This window comes from Centroberyx affinis, unplaced genomic scaffold (assembly GCF_046629955.1).
Source record: "Centroberyx affinis isolate AG114_WGS23_722 - 3 ecotype Tasmania unplaced genomic scaffold, CSIRO-AGI_Caff_v1 ptg002606l_1, whole genome shotgun sequence".
Taxonomy (NCBI): Eukaryota; Metazoa; Chordata; class Actinopteri; order Beryciformes; family Berycidae; genus Centroberyx; species Centroberyx affinis.
This window is the reverse complement of record NW_027280805.1, coordinates 95265-121167: the sequence shown is the minus strand read 5'-3', so window position 1 is coordinate 121167 and position 25903 is coordinate 95265. Positions and strand designations below refer to the sequence as shown.

At 38.8% G+C, this 25903-nt stretch overlaps 1 protein-coding gene across 1 annotated transcript; it reads right to left on the bottom strand.

Moving 5' to 3' along the window:
• Positions 1-939: 939 nt before the first annotated feature.
• scai (suppressor of cancer cell invasion) lies at positions 940-25281 on the bottom strand. The gene is made up of 17 exons (XM_071534682.1): positions 25106-25281; positions 23538-23662; positions 17287-17382; positions 16669-16755; positions 16129-16227; positions 14765-14861; positions 14149-14247; positions 13599-13751; positions 12831-12932; positions 11719-11820; positions 10687-10765; positions 9804-9903; positions 7763-7844; positions 7581-7653; positions 7284-7457; positions 6967-7067; positions 940-6261 (listed from the first exon to the last, which is right to left on the bottom strand). The coding sequence occupies exons 2-17, from the start codon at positions 23642-23644 to the stop codon at positions 6115-6117; spliced, it is 1698 nt and encodes a 565-aa protein (XP_071390783.1). The 5' UTR covers positions 23645-23662; positions 25106-25281; the 3' UTR covers positions 940-6114.
• Between the last annotated feature and the right edge of the window lie 622 nt (positions 25282-25903).

The window sequence follows — 25903 nt, the reverse complement described above, 5'->3', positions numbered from 1 at the left end:
AGTTTTATGAATACCGCAAGCTTTTGACATTTTTAATTTAATGAAATAAATAAATTGCTGATCCCCAATTTAAATCCCTTCAGAATAGCCCAAGACTGTAAGTCTACATAACTGGCAAACCAAGCAGTGCATCAACCAATGAAAGAACAGATGTCTTTGCATAGATAGCTATAGTCACAAGTCCGAAATAGCTTTGTCTACATGTAACATAATTTTTACTCCGAATCCTTTGTCATCTCAATAAAAAGTGTTTAGGTATTTTCTGTATCCATGACAGTCACAGAAAACACAGAGTTATTAGATACTTGCCAAAAAAAAGAGCACCAAGAGTATCTATGTCTATTTAAATATACTAGTTATTGTTTTGGCAAGTCTAAAAAAGGAATGACAAAACAGTTAAATAGTTGAAGTGCAGCTTGATAAACTGATACAATACAGTACATTTAAATATCCTCCCCAGTCCCGCAGTAAACACACTTCATTGTCCTTCCATGATGCCAAATAATCCTCTTTATTTGCTTTATCTGGCAATACACTGAAAAAAAAACAACGAAAAAAACATTTGATACAATAATTGATCTCAATCACTGTTGAGATGGAAAAGTGAGAGTACACCAGTCTTTGGCACTTTCTATTCTAAACAAACATGCTGCTTTACAGAGATAATCATCAGTGCATTTCTTCGACTGAAATATTGAAAATACAATTAGACAGTATGACACTGACTATGAAAAAATCACACCAACAAGCAAGTCACACATTTTGCTAGAAAGGTGGGGCACCCATCTTTTAGACATTGTTTTTTTTTTTTTTTTACAAGTATAAAAAAGGTAGAAATGACCCCCCCCCCCCCCAAGATATCTGGGGTGGAGAAGAAAACAGGATTGATCAATCGGCAGTTATTGGTGATACATTTCCCCCCCCCCCCCAAGAGGCTTTGTTGACATGCTTCTCTTATGGATGTGGGTCCGTTTACATGGAGCAGTGGCCGTTTGTGCTTGTGCGTCCATGTGGAAAAAGAATCCTACTTCGTGTGCTCTGGTGGATTGTACCGCCAAGACCGGGTGAGGTGAAAGCCTGCGTGTCTTTTCCCCCCGTTAGCTACATTCTATAGCTGCCAAGTCAGTGGCGTCCGCTTTAATTCCGACATTTCGGTTTAAAGGAGAAATCCACCGTCGGATACTAAAACCGCTAGTACATACAGTAAATGATCTATCTGTGATGTTCGATGCGTTCCAGGAGTTATTTTGCGTGTTGTAATTTGCTTTTTTTAGTGTATAACTCTTTCCCCTGCTTCAGTTAGAGATAGCCTACGTTTCCCAGAATGCCTTTCGACAACCTCCAGAGAACAGCCGCGAATTTGCATTGCATTCTAGTCTGTTGAGGCTGCTGTCTCCGGCTCCAGAAAGAAGGAACAAAACAACAAAATGGACTCAGAAATGCAAGGTACATTACCAATAGCTTTATAACAATTTTTTCAGGTGGATTTCTCCTTTAAGTGGCATGTATGTTTCGAAACCCCAGATTCTCAAAAAACTAGCTGAAGGTGAATTTTTTTTACCCAACCAGGCAACATGCAACACCAAAGATATCCTTCAACGATCGACAGCACTTTGTTAACTATTGCAGGTAAAAAGCTAACGGCAGGAGCGGAAAGAGGAAAGCTTCATCTTGTGTTTCGAGTCTTCATCTTGGATTTGTCACTCAGCGTCCACCTTGCATGAGCTTTGTTTTTTTTTTTTTTACGTGGGTTTATCTTTAATAAATGGTTAAGTGTCCACTGGCAATGCCTCTAAACTTACAACTTGAAAATGAAAAAATAAATTCACTTACACACTTAATGCATAAGCCTATTCCAAGGAATGTTAAGTCTGTGAGGCAATACAAGCAGTTTTTAAATAGTTCATTACATTTTGTCTGCACAGTCGATGTCCAGCTTGTTACATACAGCAGTGATTTGGGCAGTGATGTGATGTCGGTGGTCCTGGTTCAGATATGAAGCACAGAAGGCGTCACTACAGCACATGGTCGTAAAAATTAAAATTAAAATTAATCATAATTATGTATTAAATAATGCCTCTTCTGTGTTTGTTGCAATTCCTTTTAGTTTCCAGTGCCACTCCATTATTTTAGGGCCGTTTTGTCAAATAATGCTTTTTCATTAGGCCATAATATTTGCTGTTTTCAATTAAGTTGGTAATAAGGCCTGCTGAGCGTTCAATAACATGATTTTAAATAGAAATCCTATGTGATTCACATTAAACTTTTAAATGACCTTAAAACACAAAGTCCCACATGAGGACAAATTCAAACCACAAGGGGAAATAATCTAAAAAAGTGCTAAAAGAAAAAAAAAAAAAAAAAAAAAAAAAAAAGGCAATGAAGTTACATATAAACATGAGTTTTTGAGACTTAATATAGAATAATGTCACCATGCAATATTTGACAATAACCTGAAATGAATGAATCCCTTCACTTTTAGTTTGCCCATACATCAACATCTCTACTACTCTCTAATACTTCTGTGCTCATCCATGTCCAAAGATGTAAAATGTAACCATGCCCGTACGTTTTTGTCAAATACAATACAGAGTCTTCTCTTATAACTGTACTAGGTCTTGCTTAAAAAAAACACAAAGGCCAAGAAAGCTGGAACATTTATAAAATATACTGTATATTAATAAATGATGGTGATTGGTATTGGCTCAAAAAGTTCCAATTGGAGCATTCCTACTGATAATATTATATACAGTCAGAGCACCACTGGTGGAAATCAAAGATGGTTGATGCTTGAACATGAACTTGTTATTGCTGCCTTTTGTCAAACTGTTTCCAGAGAGCAGCCTATACATCTTTGACACATTTCAGACAGAAGATGTTAACAGAAAGGAAAGAAGATGGAAGATGTTTGAAATACTCCTCACACCTCTTCTGATAAAAAAAAAAGGTTATCAGTGTGTGTTGGAGTGAAGAGCGATAACGTGGATAGATTTTTCAGGGTTTTTTTTTTCCCCCCAAACAAGATCATAATAATATTAAGCTCGTAACTCCGTGGAGTAAAGTGCAAGGCTACTATATCTTAATCCTTAGAACAGTTGTCAACACAAAGAAAAGTGGAAGTGGATATTACAATGGAGATAGAAGAATATGTAGAAACGGCTCACTTTCCTCTGTCCTTGGAAAGTTGGAATGTAAGATCGTTAGAAAAAAAAAAACACGGCCAGAGAACAGACTGGCGTCGTTTACATTTATCGGTTTGCTCCTTAACGTCGGCTTCGTATTTCATCACACGTTTTTATAGACTTATCACATACTGGACAAACACATCCGTGCCAAAACATCGGTTTACAGAATCTGTACACATACTCTTACAGTGTCAATAAATATCACGTGAGGTAGAAACACTAAAAAATAGCGCTCTACTTTGAATTTTTTGTCGATGACTTCAAAAATCGCAAATTTCAAACTAGCTACTTGTCTTCATCGCTGCATAATTTAAACGGGTTGGTCGAGGGCAGTTAGCTGTCAGCTGGTTTCATTATCTGCATCACTGAGACCAAATAATGCTACTTTTCTATTGTGGAACAAAACTCAAAACAGACTGAGTGAGATGGACGCTACTGACGTGCAAAGAAAGGGGAGGAGACAGCTACATGCCAAAGGTCAAGGAATTTAAAGGGAAGGATGATGATGTAGTAAATGAAATCCTACTCGGGGGACTAGATATCTCTCTCTCAAGTGGTTTTGAAGTCGGACTGAAATGACTGAATGACTGTAAAATGTGAATCAAATTTCACGTTTCACGGTCAAATCTTTGGATGTTTCCGCTCAAAAACTGCACAAATTTTCTTTCTGCGGTCCGATACTCTGATCTGATACTGATTTCAATGTGCTTGCTGTGTTTGAGCGTTTCATTTCAGCCTTTACAAGCACAAAAGCCTTTACAGCTAAACGCCATTTCAGTCCGACTTTAAAAGAAAAGAGATACTAATTATTTTCAGTGTTCAAAAACACATTTTCAAAAACTCCAGAGCATCTCCCTTTGGATTTTCTTATTAATGTGGTATTTTGAATGAATATATGAATGGCTTGTAGTGTGATTTAATAGATTGAAGATTTAGATTTCATCCCACTGTTGTTGTCATTCAGCTAGGAATTCAAACTACTACTCACAACCTACAAAATCCTTATTATGATATTATGAGTTTTTAATGTTTTTGCTATTTATTTTTAATGTTTTTGCTGGGTTTTTTTCCCACAAGATCATGCCATTGTTTATTCACTTTTACAGCTAATCTTTTTTGTTTAGATCCAGCCTTTACGCCTTAAGCCTCAGCAGTGGATATAGTGAAAGTAGTGAAAAGTGAAAATATTGGAAAAGTTACATTGGAGCAGAACAGAAAATCTTAATGGAGCGATACGACTGCAGTTTATGGCAGGAGGAAGATGAGTGATGCATGCAGTCTATAAAGAAGCAGGCCCATGATAATCCATTCAAACAATAGTTACATGATACAAGTTTGCATGAAGATAGAAACATTAAACAACTGAAGTCTTCTCAAAGTACAGGTAATAATTAGTTTGTGTGCATGTAAATGTTATAACGGAAAAACAAAAAAGAAATGCTTGTTTGCATGCCACTTATTACCTCCAAGTAGTTCCATCTCCTCTGTTATCTAGGTCCATTTACTGTGCACCCCCATTCCAAAATGTACAGCCCTTTTTTTTATTTTTTTATATCAGAATATTTTCTCCTGTGCCTTTAAAGGTGCCGGTTGTCATTTGTGGATAAAAAGGGCAAAATGCATACATTCCTTTGCTTTTTTGCATGCAAGTAAGAGCTTGGTGATCTGGAAAACAAGGAATAACTATCACTGTCAAAAATGCACAGGACCTAAACTATTTTTTTTTTTTTAAGCTGTGTATGAAAATAACGAGTAGAGGTATTAGAGTGAATGTTATGATATGGTCGATGACAAGAGAAAAAACAAGCAACAGAACTCACAGAACAAAATCTCATGCAGCTCTGCACACTGCAAGTTAAGCTAAGCAAATAAACAAGAGCTATGCAGTAAGCAGAGTTGGTCAAATAGCAGGTTAATGCTAATATTGTTGATCATATCTTTCAAATTCCAAGATACTGTACTAATTGTTATCTGTTTGACTGTTTGAAATGTTGATTTATCCAGCCAAGGGTTTTGTTGAGCACTATGCTCTTTCTCAACAACACCCTGCTTCACTTTCATACAAGTACATAAACTCACACCTGGGAGCTGCCCAGTACAACCACAGTCTCCTATATTGGCCAATGATCAGCTCCACTGGAGCAACTGGGGGTTAGGTGCCTCGCTCGGGGGGCACTTCGATGGCAGTCGGTGAGGGTGAGGAGAGCGTTTCTTGTTTTCCTTGCCAAGATTTTCCCCATCTGGTCCGGTGATTTGAACCGTCTACTTTCCAGTCACAAGCCCACTTCTCTGTCCTTTACCCCCCTCGAGAAAACAATGACAAATACTATACGTACTGCCTTGATGGAAGGCTGTATTTGTATGTGTTTTGGTCTCTGCATCTGAGCAAATCAGTCCTGTTTTCCTTGTGAACGGAGCTCAAGTAATCTGTACACAAATCTGAGCTCAATTCCCAATGAAATTTATACATCACAAAACATCTTTATGGCTCTCCCTCAAACTCACAAACTCACATCGTTATGAAACATAACTGAGACTGCCAATTTTACAATTACTGAAGTGGAATAAAGTTACAAGCTGCAGTATTAAACTTTGCATTTGGATGGGGAAGGATAAGTTGGAAGGATATTTATTGACTCAGCGTTTATTAGAGCCTCCCATTCGTTTGTTTATGTCTTACATAGTTCTTACTCTTATGAGACTGTCCAAATGGAGGATTTTACACTATATTGAACTCTCTGGCTTATCTATGTGAACATTTTTAATGTTGCACTACATTTGCTTCTACATGTAACAGTTAGATGCAGGACGTGAAACTGTGTGAATCAGTAATTTGATTACCTGTAAAAAAAGAACTGCGAGGGCTCTGGCAAGAGAGTCTATCTGTGTCTATATACACTTGTGCCATTTTGCCCTGTGGGGAAGATGTTTAGTAGGTCTCCAATGAATCATCCCAAAATAGGCTCTGCACGTCCAGCATGGTCGCCAGCTCCAAAATATGCTTCTGTAGAACGCTGCTCTCCACTGTGTCCTGTTTGGGGAGCTCGGGGTACGACTCTGGGAAGCTCCTGGACTCCTGCAAGGACAACGCAAACCACTGTTTATTCCCGGAAAATATCACAACAACCCTGAGCAACCCTGAGGCCTGATTCAATAGGCTGTAATCTCTGTCAGAATACTTATATATATATATAGCACAGCATAGGATATATGGTTTACTCATACAAGGCATTCATGTCTAGTCCCTGAGATTTCAAAAGCTGCAAAAACTGGAGCTTGGCAGAGCTGTGGAGACAAAAGTCAGAGTGCCACCTGATTCACATGTGTATTGCTTCCATCACCCTCAGTGCTAAATACAAGGATTTGGCTGAAGGAATACAACTGCTCATATAAACAAATTGCTTTGCCCGGTTATCCCCATATTATTCATTGTACCTTAAGTATTAAGTAACACAACAAAACAAAAATCATTTACTGGAACATTTACATGCAGTTTTATATTATGTTGACGCATTTTGCAATATCTGCATACTGTGTTATTTAACTGTTTCACAATGTCACTTTGCAACAACTGCATGCCGTTTTATTTCTAATTGTTTTATATGTAATTGTTGTATCTTTATATTTTTGCTTTCATTCAGGACCCACATAAAAGGCATTTTTCAGTCACATGGAAAGGGATTGGGGATGCCTTCATTCCCATGCATGAAATAAACATAACATTTTCTGAATCACCGTTCAGAGGGTGCAGAAAGGTGCAAGGAGCAACGAACTGACTTACCCGGAAGAGCTTATGCAGTCTCAGTGCGGCAGAGCAGAACACAAAGCGGATCAGCAGCAGTCGAAGGAACTCGTCACCAAAGAATTGTAAAAAGGCTTGATCTGTAAAGACATTGAAGAAACTATTACCATTTCTAGTATTCTGGTTACTGTCCGGTATACCTATTATGAAATACTACACAACACTAGGAGCTGTTGCAGGGTTTAAACCTGGCTATCGGTAGACATGCGTTACTTTTACAAGGATTACATTCTGTTCCGACTTGCAGAATCCAAATTATTGCACAGATAAAAAAAAATCTATCAGCTGTGAGCTACCTATGGTTCGTGACCGCGTTATCATCTGCCCGATGTCACGGTACACTTTCCGAAGAAACTCTTGCGCCCGCTCCCACAGTTCTCGCCGCACGCTGTTCAAGCCGCACACAGAGAAGAAAGCCAAGAGCGGGCAGTAGAGGAACAACGTGAAGAGGCTGCCACGCTGAGACTGATCTGAAAAAGGTAAGGAGAGTGATGGCACTAATTACCCTCATTAATTCCAACATTTCCATAAAAACTTCTAGCTCAAAAAATTTTAGCTAAATATCTGAATCTCTATTGTAGGGTGACACACACCTTGTACACTCTTGGGATATGCTGTGGGAGACAGTAGGCACACAAGGGGCTGGCCAAACAGATTTGTGAAATTCTATTAGGAAACACAACAGCAACAAAAAGGAATGTTAATTCGGAGTACATAGATTCATACGGTGATCACAACAAATAGAATGTCAAATAAATAAAACATCTTGATATACCTTGTAGGCTGTGCTGTTTGAAGAATCCACGATGACAAAAAGCGGTTTCCGGGTGAAAGGGAATAAGTCCCCCGGATGAAGGCTGGGGCATACAGTAAACAAGCATTAGTGACGGTTAACAACAATCATTTATATTCTGTGCTAGTCCTAAAAAGGAAAAAAGAAAAAAAGAAAAAAGAAAAAAGGAATTTTGCATTATTTTCATCAGTGTCGGTGCATGATGGAGGGTCAATCCGGACTGATCAGGAGAGAAGCTCAGTTAAAGAGTGGAATGTCGGGCAGGGCGGTTCTCACGTCAACCTCGAAATATTGATAAATAGTAGTTAATATTAGGTTAGACATGAGATATTGGGCTGATACCCGGCATCAGTATTTTCCAATTCCTCAAGCACTTAAATCCAGTAGCAAAAACAAGACTAAGTTGCTGAAGGATGTGATTGCTTGTGACGTGCGACCCGATTTCAGAGCACTTTGAATATGATCCAAGGGGAAACATCTGCAGTTTAGTGACATCATCATGTTTATTGATCACTTCACAGACATGTATATGGTTGAGAAGAGAGAAAGAGCAGGAGAGGGAAATACACAGACAGAGGGAAGTAGGAGGAGGACTGTCAAGTTGTATTTGTCTACATTTTCTGCATCTCTCTGAAGCGTTGAGGAACTATTGATTTGGCTACATTTAATCATCTGATTGTTATTTTTATAGTTATTTTTTGAGATACTACGTACTATTCAATAAAGCATTAACAGGACATGCAAATTTAACTCAGGTATCTGATGAGATATATCACCTTTCTTATCTGTTGACTGTTAGGAAGCATAAAAAAAGGAAAACAGGGGAAGTCAAGGAAAAGAATCAGTAGAGACAGTGTAAGAAAAATGGCCAAGAGAGACAAGACAGTGAGCGGAGTTACATACATTGCACACATATTGTGCTTTGAATAGAGTTTAAGTCCATTCTGATCAATATCAGGCCACATGTTTGCATATTACTTTATGTATGACCATGTGACATGTGACTGCATGTGGGTACCCCCAGTAAAATATAACCATTTCCACAACTGGAAATCGGCGCTTCCCTATCATCTTGCGTTTCATTTTCATTTAATCGAAATTGCTTTTGCTTTTGCGAGATAAGGTGGACCATTATTGGCAGATATTAACAATATCAACAAAAATGCCATTTCATTTCTGGGGACAAGTATTAAAAATGCTTGTTTATCAGGAAATGAATGACCCTGAACCTTCTTTGGCAGTCATGGTTAGTAGAGATCCAAATTTTGCAAAAATGACATCATAGTCCTGCTGTACTTCCAGTGTTGTTGTGAGGATGAGCAGTTAATGGATGTCTTCAATACTTTTTTTTCCCCAAACAATAAAACACTTGCAACCGCATCACCATGCTACTGTCCCTCAGACTGATAACAGACTGTGAGTTGTAACACCGCTAGAGTTGCAGCTACAGGTGGGACGTATAGCAGGGCTAGTCCGTGATTGGCTGCTGATGGGTTAGGTCACCGGAGAGTTAGAGTGTGGCCAACCTTTCCATGGCAGCAAAGGTGACCATGGTTAACATCGGCCAACATTTCTATGATTGTAAATGGGTGGACGTTCAGCAACTTGTTTCTCAGGTTGTAGGTGTATACACATGGTTAGAGTCATAGTATGAGTTGGTGGGTTTTTTATTGCTAATGTGCTGGGGAGTAGGCAGCAGTCAAGAGTCCAAACTGAGTTGGATGGATGTTGTTTGACATGAGTCACAAGCAAAAGTGGGCGGGTGGTTTCATTAATTTCATCAGCTGAGGGATCTTGCGTTGAAGAAGGTAATATTTTTGTAGGAAAAGCATGTGGATTTGTTGGTTACACTTCCAGGTTTAAAAAGGTATTAACCACCTAGCATCCTTTTTTGATCACTCACTTTTAAATATATAATAAAATCTCAATTTTTGCTCTTTTAAAAAAGCTAAACTAATATGTATATGAATATCAGACAGACAGACAGATAAAGAATAGATACTGTAGAATTATAGATCCTCACCAGTGCATCTCTTTCTGGGCCTGATTCCTTTTCTGCACCGTCTCCCCATTCACCACATCTCGATTTGTATTTGTCAGAACTCCTCCAAAATCATATGGTCCTAAAAGAAATATCCAGAGAAAAAAGAAAAAAGAATTCAGCTTGTAAAAGACAAGGTTTAGACTACTTTAAAAGGACTACACCAACTTTCTGGGAGTTTGGCCCATTGGTCACCTTACCCAATATGAGAGGTTTGGCACTAAAATCATCTCTGTGTCTCCGGTAACTAGTTCTGTCTGGTACACATACTAACACTTTAGCATACAGTATGTTAAATGACTGTAGGCATTTAGCATATATGAAGATAAACCTTTTACTATCCAAAGCCCCTCCTGGAAATGCAACCTTATGTTGGTGGAGGGGTTTGTGCGCCTCAGTGACCCTGGGAGTAATGTTGTCAGGAGCCTAAGCTCCTACTGGGGACACCAAAGGCAAACTGGTCCCAGATGAGGGGCCAGACAAATAGCAATTCAAGAAGACCCCTATAACTGGTACCGCAACAACTAAGGGAACTCGCCTGGAATAGGGACACTGGGGCCCACTCCTGGGGTCACCTGGCCATCACCAGGCCTGGTGACAGGGTATAGCTTGGCCGGGCACAGCCCTAACAAGCAGTGCAGCACAGTAAGCAGATGACTAAGTTTAGTACAGAAGCCTATCATAGAAAACGACCAAAGTCACTGCTGTGATATCTGAATAAATATTTTTCCTAGTTTGAAGAATAGATTTTGATTTCAAAGCACAAACTGTTGGTCATTTTAAGAGGCTGTGCTGTGCTCAGATGGAGACAGGATTCAAATAAGAGCGTTTTGTTTTGCAAATATATGGGATATACATTTTTTACCTTCATAATCTGAACGCCCAGTAGGGAAGACTCCAGTAGCGGACAGGTAGACAAGCAGAACGCTGTTTGCAGGCAATTCCTGGAAATCAGTGCAATGAAAATAAGTTGATGTAGCAAAATAATATGACTGTTAGATATTAGTGCAAGAGGGTGTGCAATAAAATACCTCAATGTCAGCATTGAAATGGGCCTTATACTTCTCCTTCAATAAGATACTTTGATGACAGTTTGAATGGAATATAGTGAAAAAGCTCACCTAGAGAATTAGAATTACACGATTCCTTGGAAGGTTCTATTTTGGGATTCAGTACTTTTATCTACCTAAAATTTTAAATTTGTATAGCCATTTCTTGCCTATAGGTTGTTGATATGTTCATTACTGATAGTGATATTCAGTGGTTGGCATGGACTCAACTAAAAAACTGAAGGTCACTTGCCAAAATGCCCCTAAAAGAGGTTTGAGGATTATGCTTAAAAAAGGGCATTGCAGCTTTTCTTGCAGTACTGGAAACAGCTGGAGGTTCAATTTCTGACTATGAAGCTCGTGCCATGACCCAATTTAATAGCATTCCCCTGATTAAAAAAAGAAGTGGCCTGTGATCAAAATGTGCTTAAATGTGCTTAAAAGTGCTTGATCTTATTCTTGGCCGTTGTGTCCCTTAACTTTCCCTTCCTAAGACTGGTTGCCCCTTTGGAAACTGTCTCTTAATCTGAAACCGCTGCTTGGGTACCTAGATAAAAAATGGCAGCTGATAAACCGACGAGTAACAATATTACAAACCAACATGTGTGCCTAACAGTTAAATGTAAAAATGGAAGACTGAAAAAGATTGGAGACATCACTGGTTGTTTTCACAGCATAGGGGGTAATGAAACTGGAAATGTCCTAGTGGTGAAACACTGGAATTTCTTTATGATTTTCTTTGCATTGCACATATTTTGGCAACTTTACACACATGGCAATGCACCATTAAGTTGTCTACTTTCTGTGATGTATGACCCAGAATGACAGTGACGCAAGTGAATACTGACCTTAAAAGAGGCAGACAAGAAAGTGAAAAGCTGGCTGAACGTCGGCTTATATAGCAAATACTTGTGAGGGTTTTCTCTTTTGGCTGGCTTCTCATTAGGTTCCTGGGAAGAAACACAGTTTAAAATTAATGATTATTTCATATTTTAGGTTTACTTCCGGCAAGGGAAACCAGTCTTCTGGGATTTTGAGAGACAAATACCACTTTCTCATTCCACTTCAGCAAAGTGAAGCAGGATTCACACACAATTTTTAAACTATGTGTGACAAGTTGCATCATGTGACTATTAATTGCAGGCTTTGAGACATCAAACTGACCTGTATTTAGCCACCACCTTTTATGTGAGTTTATTAGGTGGCGGAATTAGGTTATTGGAAAGTGACATCAAACAAGTTTACTAAATACATTGCAATATGTAATAAAATAACCAAGACTCAACTGCATTGATTAAAGTTCTCTACTTTCTACATGTATTCTATATTCAACATGCCTATACTTATATTACTATGCACTCTGTGGTGGGTGAAAACTACTTTTTTTCTCTGCCCCAGATTCCTCCAACTCAGTCTATCCAAAAATTAAGAGGCAACTGGGTGAACCCACATTCATTAATGATCAAATACACAAACCCAGTGAAATGTTGGAATATGTAGGCTATTTTTAGAACAAAAATATGACTTGCACATACATGATGGCCAAGTGTACAGTACCACCTGATATTCAACACAGTATAGTCTGGATTGACTGATTTATCAGTTAGGGTGATAGATACAATTCCTACTATATATAATACTTCCCCAGATAACCTCACTATTTTTAAATCCACCACAGTGCTGAAAACTCCAGCTTTAAGAGGCACTTTGCCAAGTCAAAGTCTCTCTATCCACTCCACATGGCCATGGCACACAAACTCAAAACTCCAAATGTCACTTGTGAAACTGGGCTTTAACACTTTGTCTCAGCAGACTGAGACCAGCATGGCGTGTGAAGAATGAATCATAACTGTGGTTAAGCTAAAACACTCTTAGCGACACCAGGGCTAAAACACAAAAACAAATCCAGGGGAACTCAGTCTTCATCAGACAGGAAAGACGGTCTGAGAATTCCACTCACCAACGTTCCTTGTTTTGAGGTCTGCGTGGCCAGGTTCACAGGTTCCCTCTCCAGAGCTTGGAGCATGCGGAACATGTCGATGGTTAACTCACTGAATTTCACCTAAACAGACAAGCAAATACAAAACATATAAATAGAAAAATAAATAAATAAAAAAGACTACTGCAATAAGAAACATGTATGCTTGGATGGAGACGCAAACGGTGCTGTATTAATGAGAAAGCATCATCAAGACTGTTCACAGTAGGATTTTTTTTCTGCCACCTGGAATATTTCGCCAGATTTCAGTTTGCTAGACTAATTGTGAAAATGTACAGTGTGCTAAATGAAATCGTTATAGAATAGTAAGATGCTTAACTAACAAAAGTCAGTCTATTCCTTCAATTACGATTTACTAAAACCAGAATTTCTTTCCTCACACAAATGATAATTTCTTATCATCCAGCCATGCATTAGAAAACCATCAACACAAACACATGGGATTACCAGGTCTTCATCAATTTGTCTAAAACTATAATGGTCGTGGATTACATGTTAGAAAATACGTATTGCTGTTATTTTGCATCATCATAGTGCAACTGTGAATCATTCAAGAGCAACATTTGATATTATTGTTCCCAGATTAGTAAGAGTGAATGAGTAATGATGAGTTCTATATTGGAGAAGGTGTTCACTGTTTGATCTCGGTTCTGATCGACATTTGTGTTTGAGGTGTATGAAGCGTCGTCGAGCGTTAGGGATTATGAATTAGAATTAGTGAGTTAAAACCTGGTTGTTACAGTTGCCGATGATTAGTGCATCTGCGAGAATGAGCTGTCCGACCACCATGCCTTGTTCCAGTGGCGGCACGCATCCCTCCTGCAGCCGATTGCTGGTGACGACAACAGCATTGTTGTCATTCAGAACCATCACTGGGTCTGCCTGCTCACACAAACAAATGGAGGAAATCACTGGTGAGTTCGTTCACTGTGTCTGCACTGTGGGCTTCCATGTTTTCCCGGCTGTCTGTCCAGGAAAACAGAAATGTTGCAGGTATGTTTTAAGTATATGTCCCAGCTTTGCACAGCTGGAGCCATAAAACACTTACATCACCCTCCAGTGTTGTGGTCCAAGTTGTCTTACCTCTATTATATTGAAGTTACACCCTACTGTGGATTTCACTTTTTTTAAACTAAATCCTTCAAGAACTCATTGAGGACAATCTAATCAGACAAATATGCAAAATGTCTAGTGTACTCTGAAATATATAAAATCAACAGTATTAGTGTTGACCTTTATATTTATGTATTTATTTTGGCATGGAGGGGCGGGGGGTTACCTCTACAAAGGCTGCCACTTCCTGTAAAACCAAGTTCCATTCCAATTGGTCCTCTGTATTGAATCGCTGTGTGTAATCCTCGATTTCCTCAGATAACTCCTGCAGGTAGCAGAGACAGACGTTAGTTTCAACAAGCACTCATGTTGTCTCATGCAATTCACAAATACACAAACACACTTTTCAGACTACTCCAGAAGTTAGACTTTGGCTATATTTAAAAAAAAAAATAAGGCCTCATACAAATTTCTAAGTCATGCCTACTTGCCCCATTGTCCTGAAAGAGGCAAATGGAAGCTGCAATCAAAGTTTTGGTTTTGTTTGTAAAGCCAATGCCACCAATTATTTCTGGCCCCGATCTGCCTAACTTAGTTGTTTGTGTTTCTATGTTATTACATTGCACTAGATCGTGCTACTTTTGCAGGAACTGTAATAGACTGTTGGTAAAAAGAAAAGAAAGATAATGAACTGGGGGGTACAGTGGATGGTAATGGCTAGAGAGTTCAAACAAAATCTTTGATTACATTTTCCTGTTGTCCATTCAAAGTAAAGGAAGGAATGCTTTGTGTTGGCCATCTACCTCTCAGCATGCTTTAGTTTGAATGTTTTGCTTGCATACCTTAACCAAAACTTTGACTAGGTCCATCTTGTTCAGCAGTAAACAGACGACTATGTAGCGAGCATAATATCGAAGCTTCTTCACTACTAACTCTGGCCTAACAGAAAAGAAAGAGAGGATAATGTGAACTTGTAAAATCCAGCAAATCCACACTAAACTGCAAATATCTTCATTAAGCCTATTAATGACATTTTATGGTTCACATATCTATGGACAACAATCAGCATGTTTGTATTTTTTGCATGCAACTGGGTATGTCAATTTTATTGCTTCTGTGTCTTTGGTTTAGCAAGAAGGACTACTCTGGCCTCTGGAGTATGGAGAAGTCCATCCAAAATGATGCCATCGAGGCCCATGTATACACAGGTTTTCATAACAACTAAACACTACAGCAGCTCATTTCGCTGATTAACACCTTCAACCAGAAAGGAGGAACTGATCAGTGAAATCTGCTGCTGTGGTGTTTAGTGCATGAAACCCTACAGACTCTCTGCCCTACATGGAACATGGTTGAGAACAACTGTGATAAAGGATGTTAATAATTTGATTTTGCTTAAGCAGAAAGATTTAAAGTTATTGCACTGTATTCATTTTTACTGCCATTTGCAGCAGCTCTCTGCTCCAGTTAGCTCCAGTTAATATGTTACAACTGGGCTTGAGCTGATTGTGATGCTTTGTGATAGTTTGGTTTTTTCAAATTCATTAACAGTATAAAACATCTTGAAACACATTATTCCTATCTTGGGACACAGTCTATTTGAAAACAACAAAAACAAACCTCTGATTCCACAAATGCTATTTATTCCTATTAAAAGGCTTAGCTGATGAAGACTGTGATATACAGTTGGTTTGACTATTGTTGACAAAATGCACTTATTGTAAGTCGCTTTAGACAAAAGCATCTGTTAAATGATAATGGTAATGTAAAACAAATTCTTGAAAAGTTTACAATATGAGACCGTTACATCTTAAGACCTGGCCATGGTTCAAACCTAAAAGCTCCCAGTAATACAACTGTCGAGTGATAAGTTACATATGAAAAGCAGTGGTGAAATAATGAAATATCCCCTGGGAGTTACTATTGAATAACTAGTTTGTGCCCAAATACCAAGTAAAGGCATAAAGATGCATGTTGCAAACTTCAGCCTGAGTCTCATGTGAACATTGGTATCTGCACATGACTATTACAGTAGCAGAGGAATTAAAAAAACAGAAAAAGATTATCAAAGAGAACATAAGATTTCATCTACATCAAGGAATGTGACTGCTTGACGACTGTGCTGCCTCCATCGACTTTCTGAATTTGTAACTCACAACAGGATAAGGAAAAAAAACATCTACTTCAGCATATTTTGGGAACTTACCTATCCTCTTTATTGACCTGAAAGTAATAGGATCGCTGACGGATGGCTGAGTAGAATGAAAAGGCCTCGTTCAGGTAACTTGTTTCTGAGGTACGAAGGCTGCCAATCAAGATAAGGGAAGAAGGCGCATTACTTTCTCTGGAGTGGGGCAGAAACAATGTGTGTTACCCTGAAGAGTATGAAGCATGCAAAAAACATTCATACCACTGCTGAATAAAAAAAAAGGTGTAAAGGCATCAAACCACTGTGAATGTTCGATATGTAAGACAATTTGTATTTATAAAGGGGTGGAGGGGAAATCACATGATATATACCCTGTTAAACCTAAATTCTGTGGTTAATTATGGGGATGTATTTCAGTTCATCCACCCCCAAATTGTCCCATCTGCATGCGATTTACATCATCACATAAATTATGTTTTGACCAACAATTAGAACTTGACTGAGAGTAACAGACAGCAAAGACACAACAGTGGCACAATGAAAGCACTTTGTGATGGACGAGGTTGAGGCACACTTTGACAATGACAGGTCCCTTACTAGTAGTGGTAGTAAAGCTGTCCAATCTTGGATGCAACTTCCCCAATCTGCCATCTCTTCAAGCCATACCGGCTGTCCAGAACCTGCCTGTCCATAAATCAAAAAATAAAAGAAAATATATTGAGCACTACACGTAAACACCATTCAACAACTGTAACTAAAGAGTGACAGAACATCCGGCCAATGGCACTGTGACAGTCGTCTACCTGCCTACAGTATGTCAGTCTTTCTTTGTATTAACATTACTGTGTGTGAACTGAGAAACACTTCAAGTCCCGGCGTTACGGAAGAGATTTGGGCCATGTGTGAAAAATGTATTTGAGTTCTGAAATTAATCTGAGAATTCACTTTATTCTCAGATTAATTAACCCACTTTGAGTTGTAATGTACGTCATGATATCATAGGCCACACCTACATGCAACAATCACACCCTGACTCAATATTTTTACTCATACTTGGTGCTAAAAGAAGTCAGTTAAAAATGTGATTGCTGAATCGTATCTCGACCCAAATCTCACCGGTGATATTACCCTGAACTACATATAAAAACGTAGCACTCCTTCCCCATCCAACCCAACTAAAAACAATGTGATTGAATAATAAGCGACGGGAATGACCTGTGCTGCTGCTGAAATTTCCACAACTTGGTGTAGACATCGAATGTCCGTCCAAAGTAGGACTGCCACTGCTTGTGTCCATACTGAGGGAGGTCTCTGCAGGAAAAAAATGAAGGAAAAAATTGAAGGAGAGAGGAGGAAAGAAAGGAGAAACCTGAAAAGTCAAACACATAGTGTTTATGTGGCCTGCGGTAGCCCTGCTGACAATCAAATTGCATGAAATTATAAACTGCCTGGTTACTGCCTGCCTACAAGTTGTTAGAGTTATCAAACCTGACTTAGACATCCTCATTTGTTTTTACTATGTTGCTTGACTAACCTCCTTTCATAATTCTTCTAATTGTGTATTTCTTGCAATATTAGCCAACATTTCTTCTATAAATATCAATGGAGGGTGAACTTTGCAAATTGTAAAATACACTGCTCACTGATGAATGGCACTGAAATATATTTCCTGACGTTTCAAACACAAAACGTAAAGTGAAAATACAGTGAGTGCAACTTTACAATCTCCTGTCCAGTTTCCTCGTTGACTTCCAGGATCGTAAGACAAAAGAAAAGGAGTTTGAGCTTATTTTACATTAAAAACAAGAAAAAGACAAAATAAAAGCATAGATAACTTTCTCCACATCAGACGCTGAAAAAACAGACTCGTTTTTTCAGTCGAAGAGTGTAGGACAGGACCAACTTTTTCTTAAGGCTGTTACATGTATGTAAGGTGGCAGACAGACCAAGGATATTTTCAGTTTGGATGCCTGCAGGATGGGAACCAAAGAAGGGGAAAAAAAGTATCACTCAGCTGTTTTCAGACATCCAAAATGTGAGACAGACAGGTAAGAGGGCCGACTAAACTGGACAGGAAAGAGTACAGAGAAAGAAAGAGACTAAGAGTAAATTTGATGGGGCTTTGTTGCCACCTTTTGGTATAATGAAGAAACAGCAAAGATGGGTTTTAGAGACAAGGTGAGTCAAATTGTTTATGCTTTCATTAGATGGTAATTTAACAGATACACTTGATTAACTTACATATATGATTAATTTATTATTAGTATAAATCACATTCATATAACATCACATTAGTATTGTACTGTTTTTGGTTTTGTACTATCTGGGAATCAGACTTTTTTAGTTAAAGTGATTTGACTTTGACAACCATGGTGCTACTTCTATATTTTATGGTGCATTACAATGGTAAATGTGGTTAGTGAATGGTGGGTTCACAACAATGAAACGAAAAGCTGATTCTGCTTAGGACAACCATTAAGCCTAGGGCAACCCTGATTGCATCATTAATGATTTCATTCATTAAATCCTGTAATTTACACCTTTCATTAGCACTCACCTTCCTTCTGAGTCAACTCTACGCCCTACACTCTAATGGTCCATTCACTTATGGAATATAGAAAAAATGAATGTTTCTGGTAAACTGGTATCATTTGTGATACATGTAGGACCAGGATAATTTTAATTTTCTAATTTTCCATCGTAGGGTAAAAGGTCAACTTTGGTCAATTTTTTTACCCATTTTGTAAAAATAATTTGGTCTGCTAAGCATGACTTATAATACATAATAAGCCCTGCCCACTAATTAGCTGGCCAAAGTGTTAAATGGCGGTCACACCTAAATTCAGCCAACGTTTTCTCTTGGCTCATCGTAACAAAAAAGGATGTGACTTTATGCTTTGTGTCAGACAGGCATTTCAAACTTGTAGCACAGGAGATCGCTAGAATATAGCTACCTTGATTTCTACAATAAATTACACTTTGTGAACAACCATGCATCAATCTTTATTCATTGTTTAGTAGCTGGTTAAGTAGCTAACTAGCTATCAGTCGACTTCGATTCTATGCTACTTTGAAGTTAACGTAGCCATCAAGTAGCAATCAATTGATTCTGACGCTATACTTTGTGGTTAGCAAGCAAATGTTAACTGTAGGCTACATTACAACAGGAAAACCATGATTGTACATAATGTTATGGATTCCACCATGTTGGATTTTTTTTCCTCAGAGGTCAGCACGGCCAAACAAGTGTTTCTATTGGCCGGCTGCACAAATCCGCAGGTCAAAGTACAACAAATTTTAACTCTGTGTGAAGGCGAAATGCGAAATCGATTTGCATGGTTTTCAATTGAGGGCAATGGGAACCGAAGCAAATTTCTGCATTGATTTGTGCTACTGTAACCGTGCCTTTAAGATGACAAAATCATCACAAGTCAGGTGCAGATTACTTGATATAAGCAAACTACAAAATGTACGGTCCCCATATTAGACTGAAGTGATATTTATTCCTCGGCCTGATTTCGGTGGAATTCAATCGATAGAAACGTATGCACAGAGTTTTCCATTTATTTCATTAAACGTATTTACGTTTACCAATTACCACACCACAGTATCCAGCATCTGTTCAATACAAACAAGGCACGACTTCCTAGTTTGGAATGTTCCAAATACAGTACATAGCGGGAAAGTTTCCATGCAAAGCTAACATGTCGGTGACAATCGTTTATTTGAACTCCTTCTTTAGAGATGGAACAAAACAAGACAAAACAAAACAAGACATCACTTACTAGTAAACCTACCAGCTAACATTGCACCATGGATATTAATTACCTAGCAATAATTATGGTCTTTGGGTAGTGTACAGTGTCACCTGCCAGAAAAAAGGCGCAATCATTTTAGTATGTTCCTTATGGTGGAGAGGCAAATTTTCTTGTACTAAATCTTGTACTGAGACTGGCCCACAACCACAACCACATCACAACCAACCCACAGACACTCTACACCCCCAGCCATCATAATATTGGGAGAACAAAAGAATTGATATTACTAGCAATATACCCCATTTTTTATACAATCTTATAATAAATTTGTCATTTTACATATGGGTGATAAGTTTTCATTTAAAATTCAACATTAGGATGAAGTATTTTGTATCCTATCATCTTAAGAGCCGGTGATAAAACAGAGATGGTGTAATGCCTTGAATACTAAGTGACAAGTAGGACAGTGGCTATTCAGAGAGAGAGGGAGGGAGATGGCTGGCTTGCACTATGCTTAACAGTTTTCTGCTGCATGTAGATGTTAGCAGATTTGTGTATCCACGTCATGTGGGAAAGATGGTAAATATGAAATTCCTACTTAGGTGGTAAATAGCCAACTTGGCGTTTGGCAATGTCACCAACAAGGAAATATCTGTCAAGTGTAAGGAATAATACAGTAATTTCAAAGAAAATGAATGATTCTCACACTTTGTGATCACAACTAATAAAATGCCATTTCCGGACACAACACAAAACTACCCGCTGGATTTTTAGATTGAGGTTGACAATACAATGTTTGGTTTGTTATAAATAAAACATGAATTCAAATGCATCACTCACCATATGCATGTGTGGCAGTATCAGTTGTGATTAATACACAACACAATCAGTCTGTCACTGTCAGGTCAGCACATGAATGGTAGAACGAACCAAACTAAAGTTGATGGGGGAGAAAGATCTCTCTCTCTCTCTCTCTCTCTCTCTCTCTCTCTCTCTCTCTCTCTCTCTCTCTCTCTCTCTAACTGGCCAGATAGTCTACAGCACTAGCCCAACAGCATGGCACGTTTCTTTTTTATCTTTTTGTATTGGTCTTGCTTGGCTCACCACCAGCTGACAGGTTGACCGACCCAGCAGGAAAACTCCTGGTAGCCCAGATGGCCAGTCTGTCGATGTTTGTATCTAATCCACAGTCTTTCTGGGCTTATTGTAACATCTAGGAATATCATAATAAAAACATTCACACTTCAGATTCATTTAAAGCCCCATTTGTGTCAGTATAAAAAAATGATGCATCAATATAAAGATTTGATCCAGGCCTCGTCATTGAGCAATGGTACACTAAAATATAAAATGTCCTGATGGATTTTGGTCAGTGCGTCCAACTGCTCCCCTTCAAAAATCATGGGGGATCAAAACATTAATACAGCATTTAATTGAGCATCACTGAAGCCCATGTGTTAGTTTTTCTGTAGTCTGCAGGCAGCACAGTAGCTAAACCACTCCCTACTGTGCTCCAGATTGAGGCATTTTTCAGTTGCACTTCTCAGTGGTGCAACATTTTTTTTTTTCGCTTCTTGAACCAGCGCCAGTAGCAAAATTCAGCTCCAAATATTTGAGTCATCATTTCACTGAAGAAAAACAATATTACAGTAAAATTTTAGGTTTACTAAAAGCCACAAAAGAGCACAAAACGGCTCCGATTTAGGAAAGTCAAGTGGCTGAGCGCTCCCCTCCCTTCTTTGATCACACCCTCGCCAAAAACCTGCTGGTCTCTCAGTGAGTAGCATGGCTCTTCATAGCACTGATGAATTCAATTCTGACAGATCATACTGAGAAACAAGTACTTGGTTTATTTAAGAAGCTGATGGTGGCAGGTAAGTTTCATCTGTTTAAATTGATCACTCCAGCTTTAACTTTCAGCCAACATTGTTACACTCACTAATCACACTAATTTACAGGTTTGTCGGTAAGCAACTGTAAAATTTAGTTGAAATCAATGTTGAACTGCACATGTCTGACTTGACTGTGGTGTACCCCATTTACACCTGGCTTTCATGCAACTTGCATCCAGATTGTACCTGGATGCAATTTATCCACATTACAGTTATAATTGTAATCAAAAATGTATCTTTGGTAGCCAGATAGAACTCTGATTGCGCTCCCCCCCACACTTTCCCTCACAATATGCAAATTCCGTCTACAATGACAATAAACAATGGGTTTCATTTGTTCTCCAGCCACGAGTCTCATCCATATCCAATCAATGGGAGGTTTTCACCTGTAGCCTGATGCTGTTTGCTTCCTCAGCTCCGCTCAGATAAAAACAAAGCTGTGCACTGTTTCTCTTTCTGGTTCGGGGCGTAATGTTTTGGGAGGAGTATAGAGATTACATATGTGTCTTGGAGGAACATTTTCATTGATACTTGGCCAACTTGGGGCCACAATGCCCCTTAAACCAGATCAGATGATGCTTGGAGAACAGTTCCATCCATTGTTTGGGTCGATGCTAATCTTAAAAAATGTTGTTTATTTTCGATGAATTCTTCTTTTTAACGATTGCCAGCTAGCTATGTTAACTCGTTAAAATGACATAATGTTATAACAGGCAATATCAAAGCAGCAAAACATACATGATTTACCTGTTCAAAACTTTGTAGATGTAGAGACGACCACTACATAGATGCAATCAGAGCCTCTTGCACTGTCGACTATCGGTCAGAATAGAACGATCCATAAACTGAGTTACTCGCAGTGTGTACAGGCTTGAACCTGGTCTGTTTCTACCAGTAATTATTTTTGTTTAGATAGCGCAAATATGTTTCGAAATTTATATAAATTGTGGAGTGTAAGCACATTTTTAACAATTTCCTCAAGAATTTTGTATGAGTGCTGAGCTGGTGTGTTTTGACATTTTCATCTAGCCATACCCAGAATTTTAAAATGGCAACAGGTGGTCATATCAGCGCAATATTTTATAGAGAATGTCATGTTTAAGGGGATGTCATTTCTGTGGTCAAACACTGGTTTTTATCATGCAAAGACTTAAGGAAATGTGTAAAATCTCAACAGTCATAATAAAATATCAGCTAGCTAGTTTACTAGCCAACAGAGTAGCTAATTCATTACAATTAAGGTATCAGAGGGAGTCCTGGAGGCTCAGTGGTCTAAGGCACGCACCCCCTCCCTCTCTCTCTTAGTCTTTCCTGTTTCTCTCTACTATATACTGTTGAATAAAGGCAAATGCCAAACAAATTATCTTAAGAACTGAGGACGAGGAAAAACAAAAACCTCATTAGGAAGAAAAAGAAAGAAACCTTGGGATGGTCTGCTTAGAGAGGGATCCCTCGACCAGTACACTCAAGCTACGATGGGTGCAGAGAGCGGGTAACCAAAGAGTAATGTTCATAATAGAATGGAGCATAAACAAAATACACAGAATAAACACAGTACACACAGAACAGCGTTTTTCCAATTGAGTTCCTCACATTTGAAAATAATATTTTGATGCTGCTTGCCCATGCTATTCTTGGTTTTTGTTCTCAAACTAGACAGAGGGATTGAAAGATGAGGAGAGTTTGAGGTTCATCATGCAGGAGTCCTTTTCATACAATTCCTGAAATTGCATGTATTTCCTACCACCAATCACAGTGGATGTTTGATTACAATTGCAGCACAGCAGACAGAAGAAAAGAGTAAGTGAAAACTGACCTAAGCCCATTGAAGAGTTGTTTGGACTTGTCCAGGAGATAGCAGAAATCTGTGACAGTCTTCCTTTCACCTAATGGAATATCATCCTCAGTCTCAGCTCCAGTCATGACACTTATTTTTCACACCTAATAACAAACAGAAATATTTGACTGTAAATGGGTATTGCATTCAAACAGAAAAATACACCAATACCTATTGGCACCATTGTCACATTCAGTAATCTCCGTTAATACAGTTCATTTTCTGATCCAGAAAACACAGAACTCTTTCACCTAATTATATAAGCTGTAGGTGAGAAGCTACCAATATCTGTGATGTTGATATCAAAATTGTTACCACTAAATAGGCGGTGTTGGTTGCAGATATCTGCTGTCTTACAGGTGTCCTAGTTAAATATGAATAGAGATAAGAAACTATGGAGGAACTGCGTCACATGGTCACCTTTTTTAGGTTGACCTGGGCTGTCCCAGATTTCATTTTCACACTGGCTGTAACCTCCAGTTTGCCAAGATGGATGTGCAATCAGGTCAAGGCAGCCCACAGTCGGGTCACAGAATTAAAAATGTCCATAGAAAGCTGCACCCCAAAAATATTTGTAGCCCCTGACAAGTTGTTTTTTTTGCCAGGGAAATGACTGAAGAGGGGGTGTCTGCTTCTGCATATGGATATATGATGGAGGGAAGCTATCATTATCGCCTGCAGGATAATCGTTATTTCTGTACAACATCTGCAATAGGATGCTAGCTATTGCACTGCTCTATTTAAAACCAAATAAGGCAAGCATATTGTGTTATTATCTGTCAGTGTACTAAACACCTTGAGGCGCAATCACGGTTTTCATTGACGGAGATATGAACGTACAGTAATGCTCCACACTTAGACTATTGTAGACAAAACGATGGAAAAAGACATTCCATGCAGAAATGGATACTTCAGCTAGACCTCTAGTCCCGCCTGACACCTCGGTCTTGAAATGATGGAAAGACTCCCAGACGACATCAGTCTTGAGGTGAAAATGACGGGATGTTAGCGGGCACAAATGAACGATTTTCAGTCTATGCAGGCTTGCCTTGATTGAGCGCTCCACTGGCATTGTATGAAACACACCACGAATACATGAAAACTATCTGAATCCTGACTGAGGGGGCTTCGAACCGAAGTAACGTAACTACAGAATATGCAAAAATCATGTGGGCTCGACCAGAGGTAGCTGGTGGTGCATTATCTTACCAATAGCTTTATTAAATGCCTCGCGCTGCACATCACACTAGGTCGCTGCCGTATCTAACGTTATAATGTAAATTGACGTTAACGTTAATTAACTCAGTTAAGTTACCTACTAATGAGACAAAGCTGGAACCTCGCTCTCTCCGTTTCTAGTGGCATACAGCCATCCCCAAAATCATTACATTCAATAAAACACTGGGTTACCCATTCCAATGGGAAAAAAACCGATGACTGGATGATAACCGTTAGCAAACCCAATCAACGCTAATATGAGTCAGTTAGATAGACAGGTAACAAACCAGCTAGCTTAACCGCCTCTGCTTGTGTAATTCATTTCTTACCTCGATAGCCGGCTAACGTTAACGAACAGAAATACTGTAGGTCCTTCTCAGAAAATAGTGCAAAAGCCACGACGAGCTCTGTCGATGAAGCGCGACTTTCTTGGCATCTCACTGTGTAAGTTACACTGGACCGCTGTCTAATTAACGGTAACGGGCAGCGGTGTGGCTGTGACTCGTCTATTCAAGCCTGGTACGAGGTTGTTGTCCTCTGACAGGGCGGCAGGGCGAAGACAGCTGCTGGCTCTGCTCTACTACAACTGGCTAGCTACTTCCGGGTCACGTTTTTCAAAATAAAAGAACCTGAAACTAGGGGTCAATTCTGTTTGAGCGGGCTTGTTACCTTTTAGCCCTGTGACTTTTAGACAAGGCCAGTGATGCTGTGTGGTAAAAGGTGGGCAAAATATGACCTCCATCAAATTCAAATTAAGTTTTATTGGTAGGAGAATAATCAAGCACAGGAGTATTAAAAAACAAATCTGAATAAAAGGGGATTATTTACAACAGCAATTCATATGTGTTCATAATTATTCAGATAACTTTGAAGAATATACAGTGAAATATGAATCATCAGAGATAGGTGAAACCAAATATGGCTTGCATATTGTGTTCTGCAGAAATCGCACTATTCATATCTATGGTGTTCTGTAGACTTGTTATTTGTTATAATGCACATTTTGCATTGCATATATAAGCTATTATTTATTATTTATTCAGTATTTATAAGTATTACACACAAAAACAAGGAATGGTCTAGCAAAGTGAGATATATAAATACCTAATGGCATCAGATGTAACTAA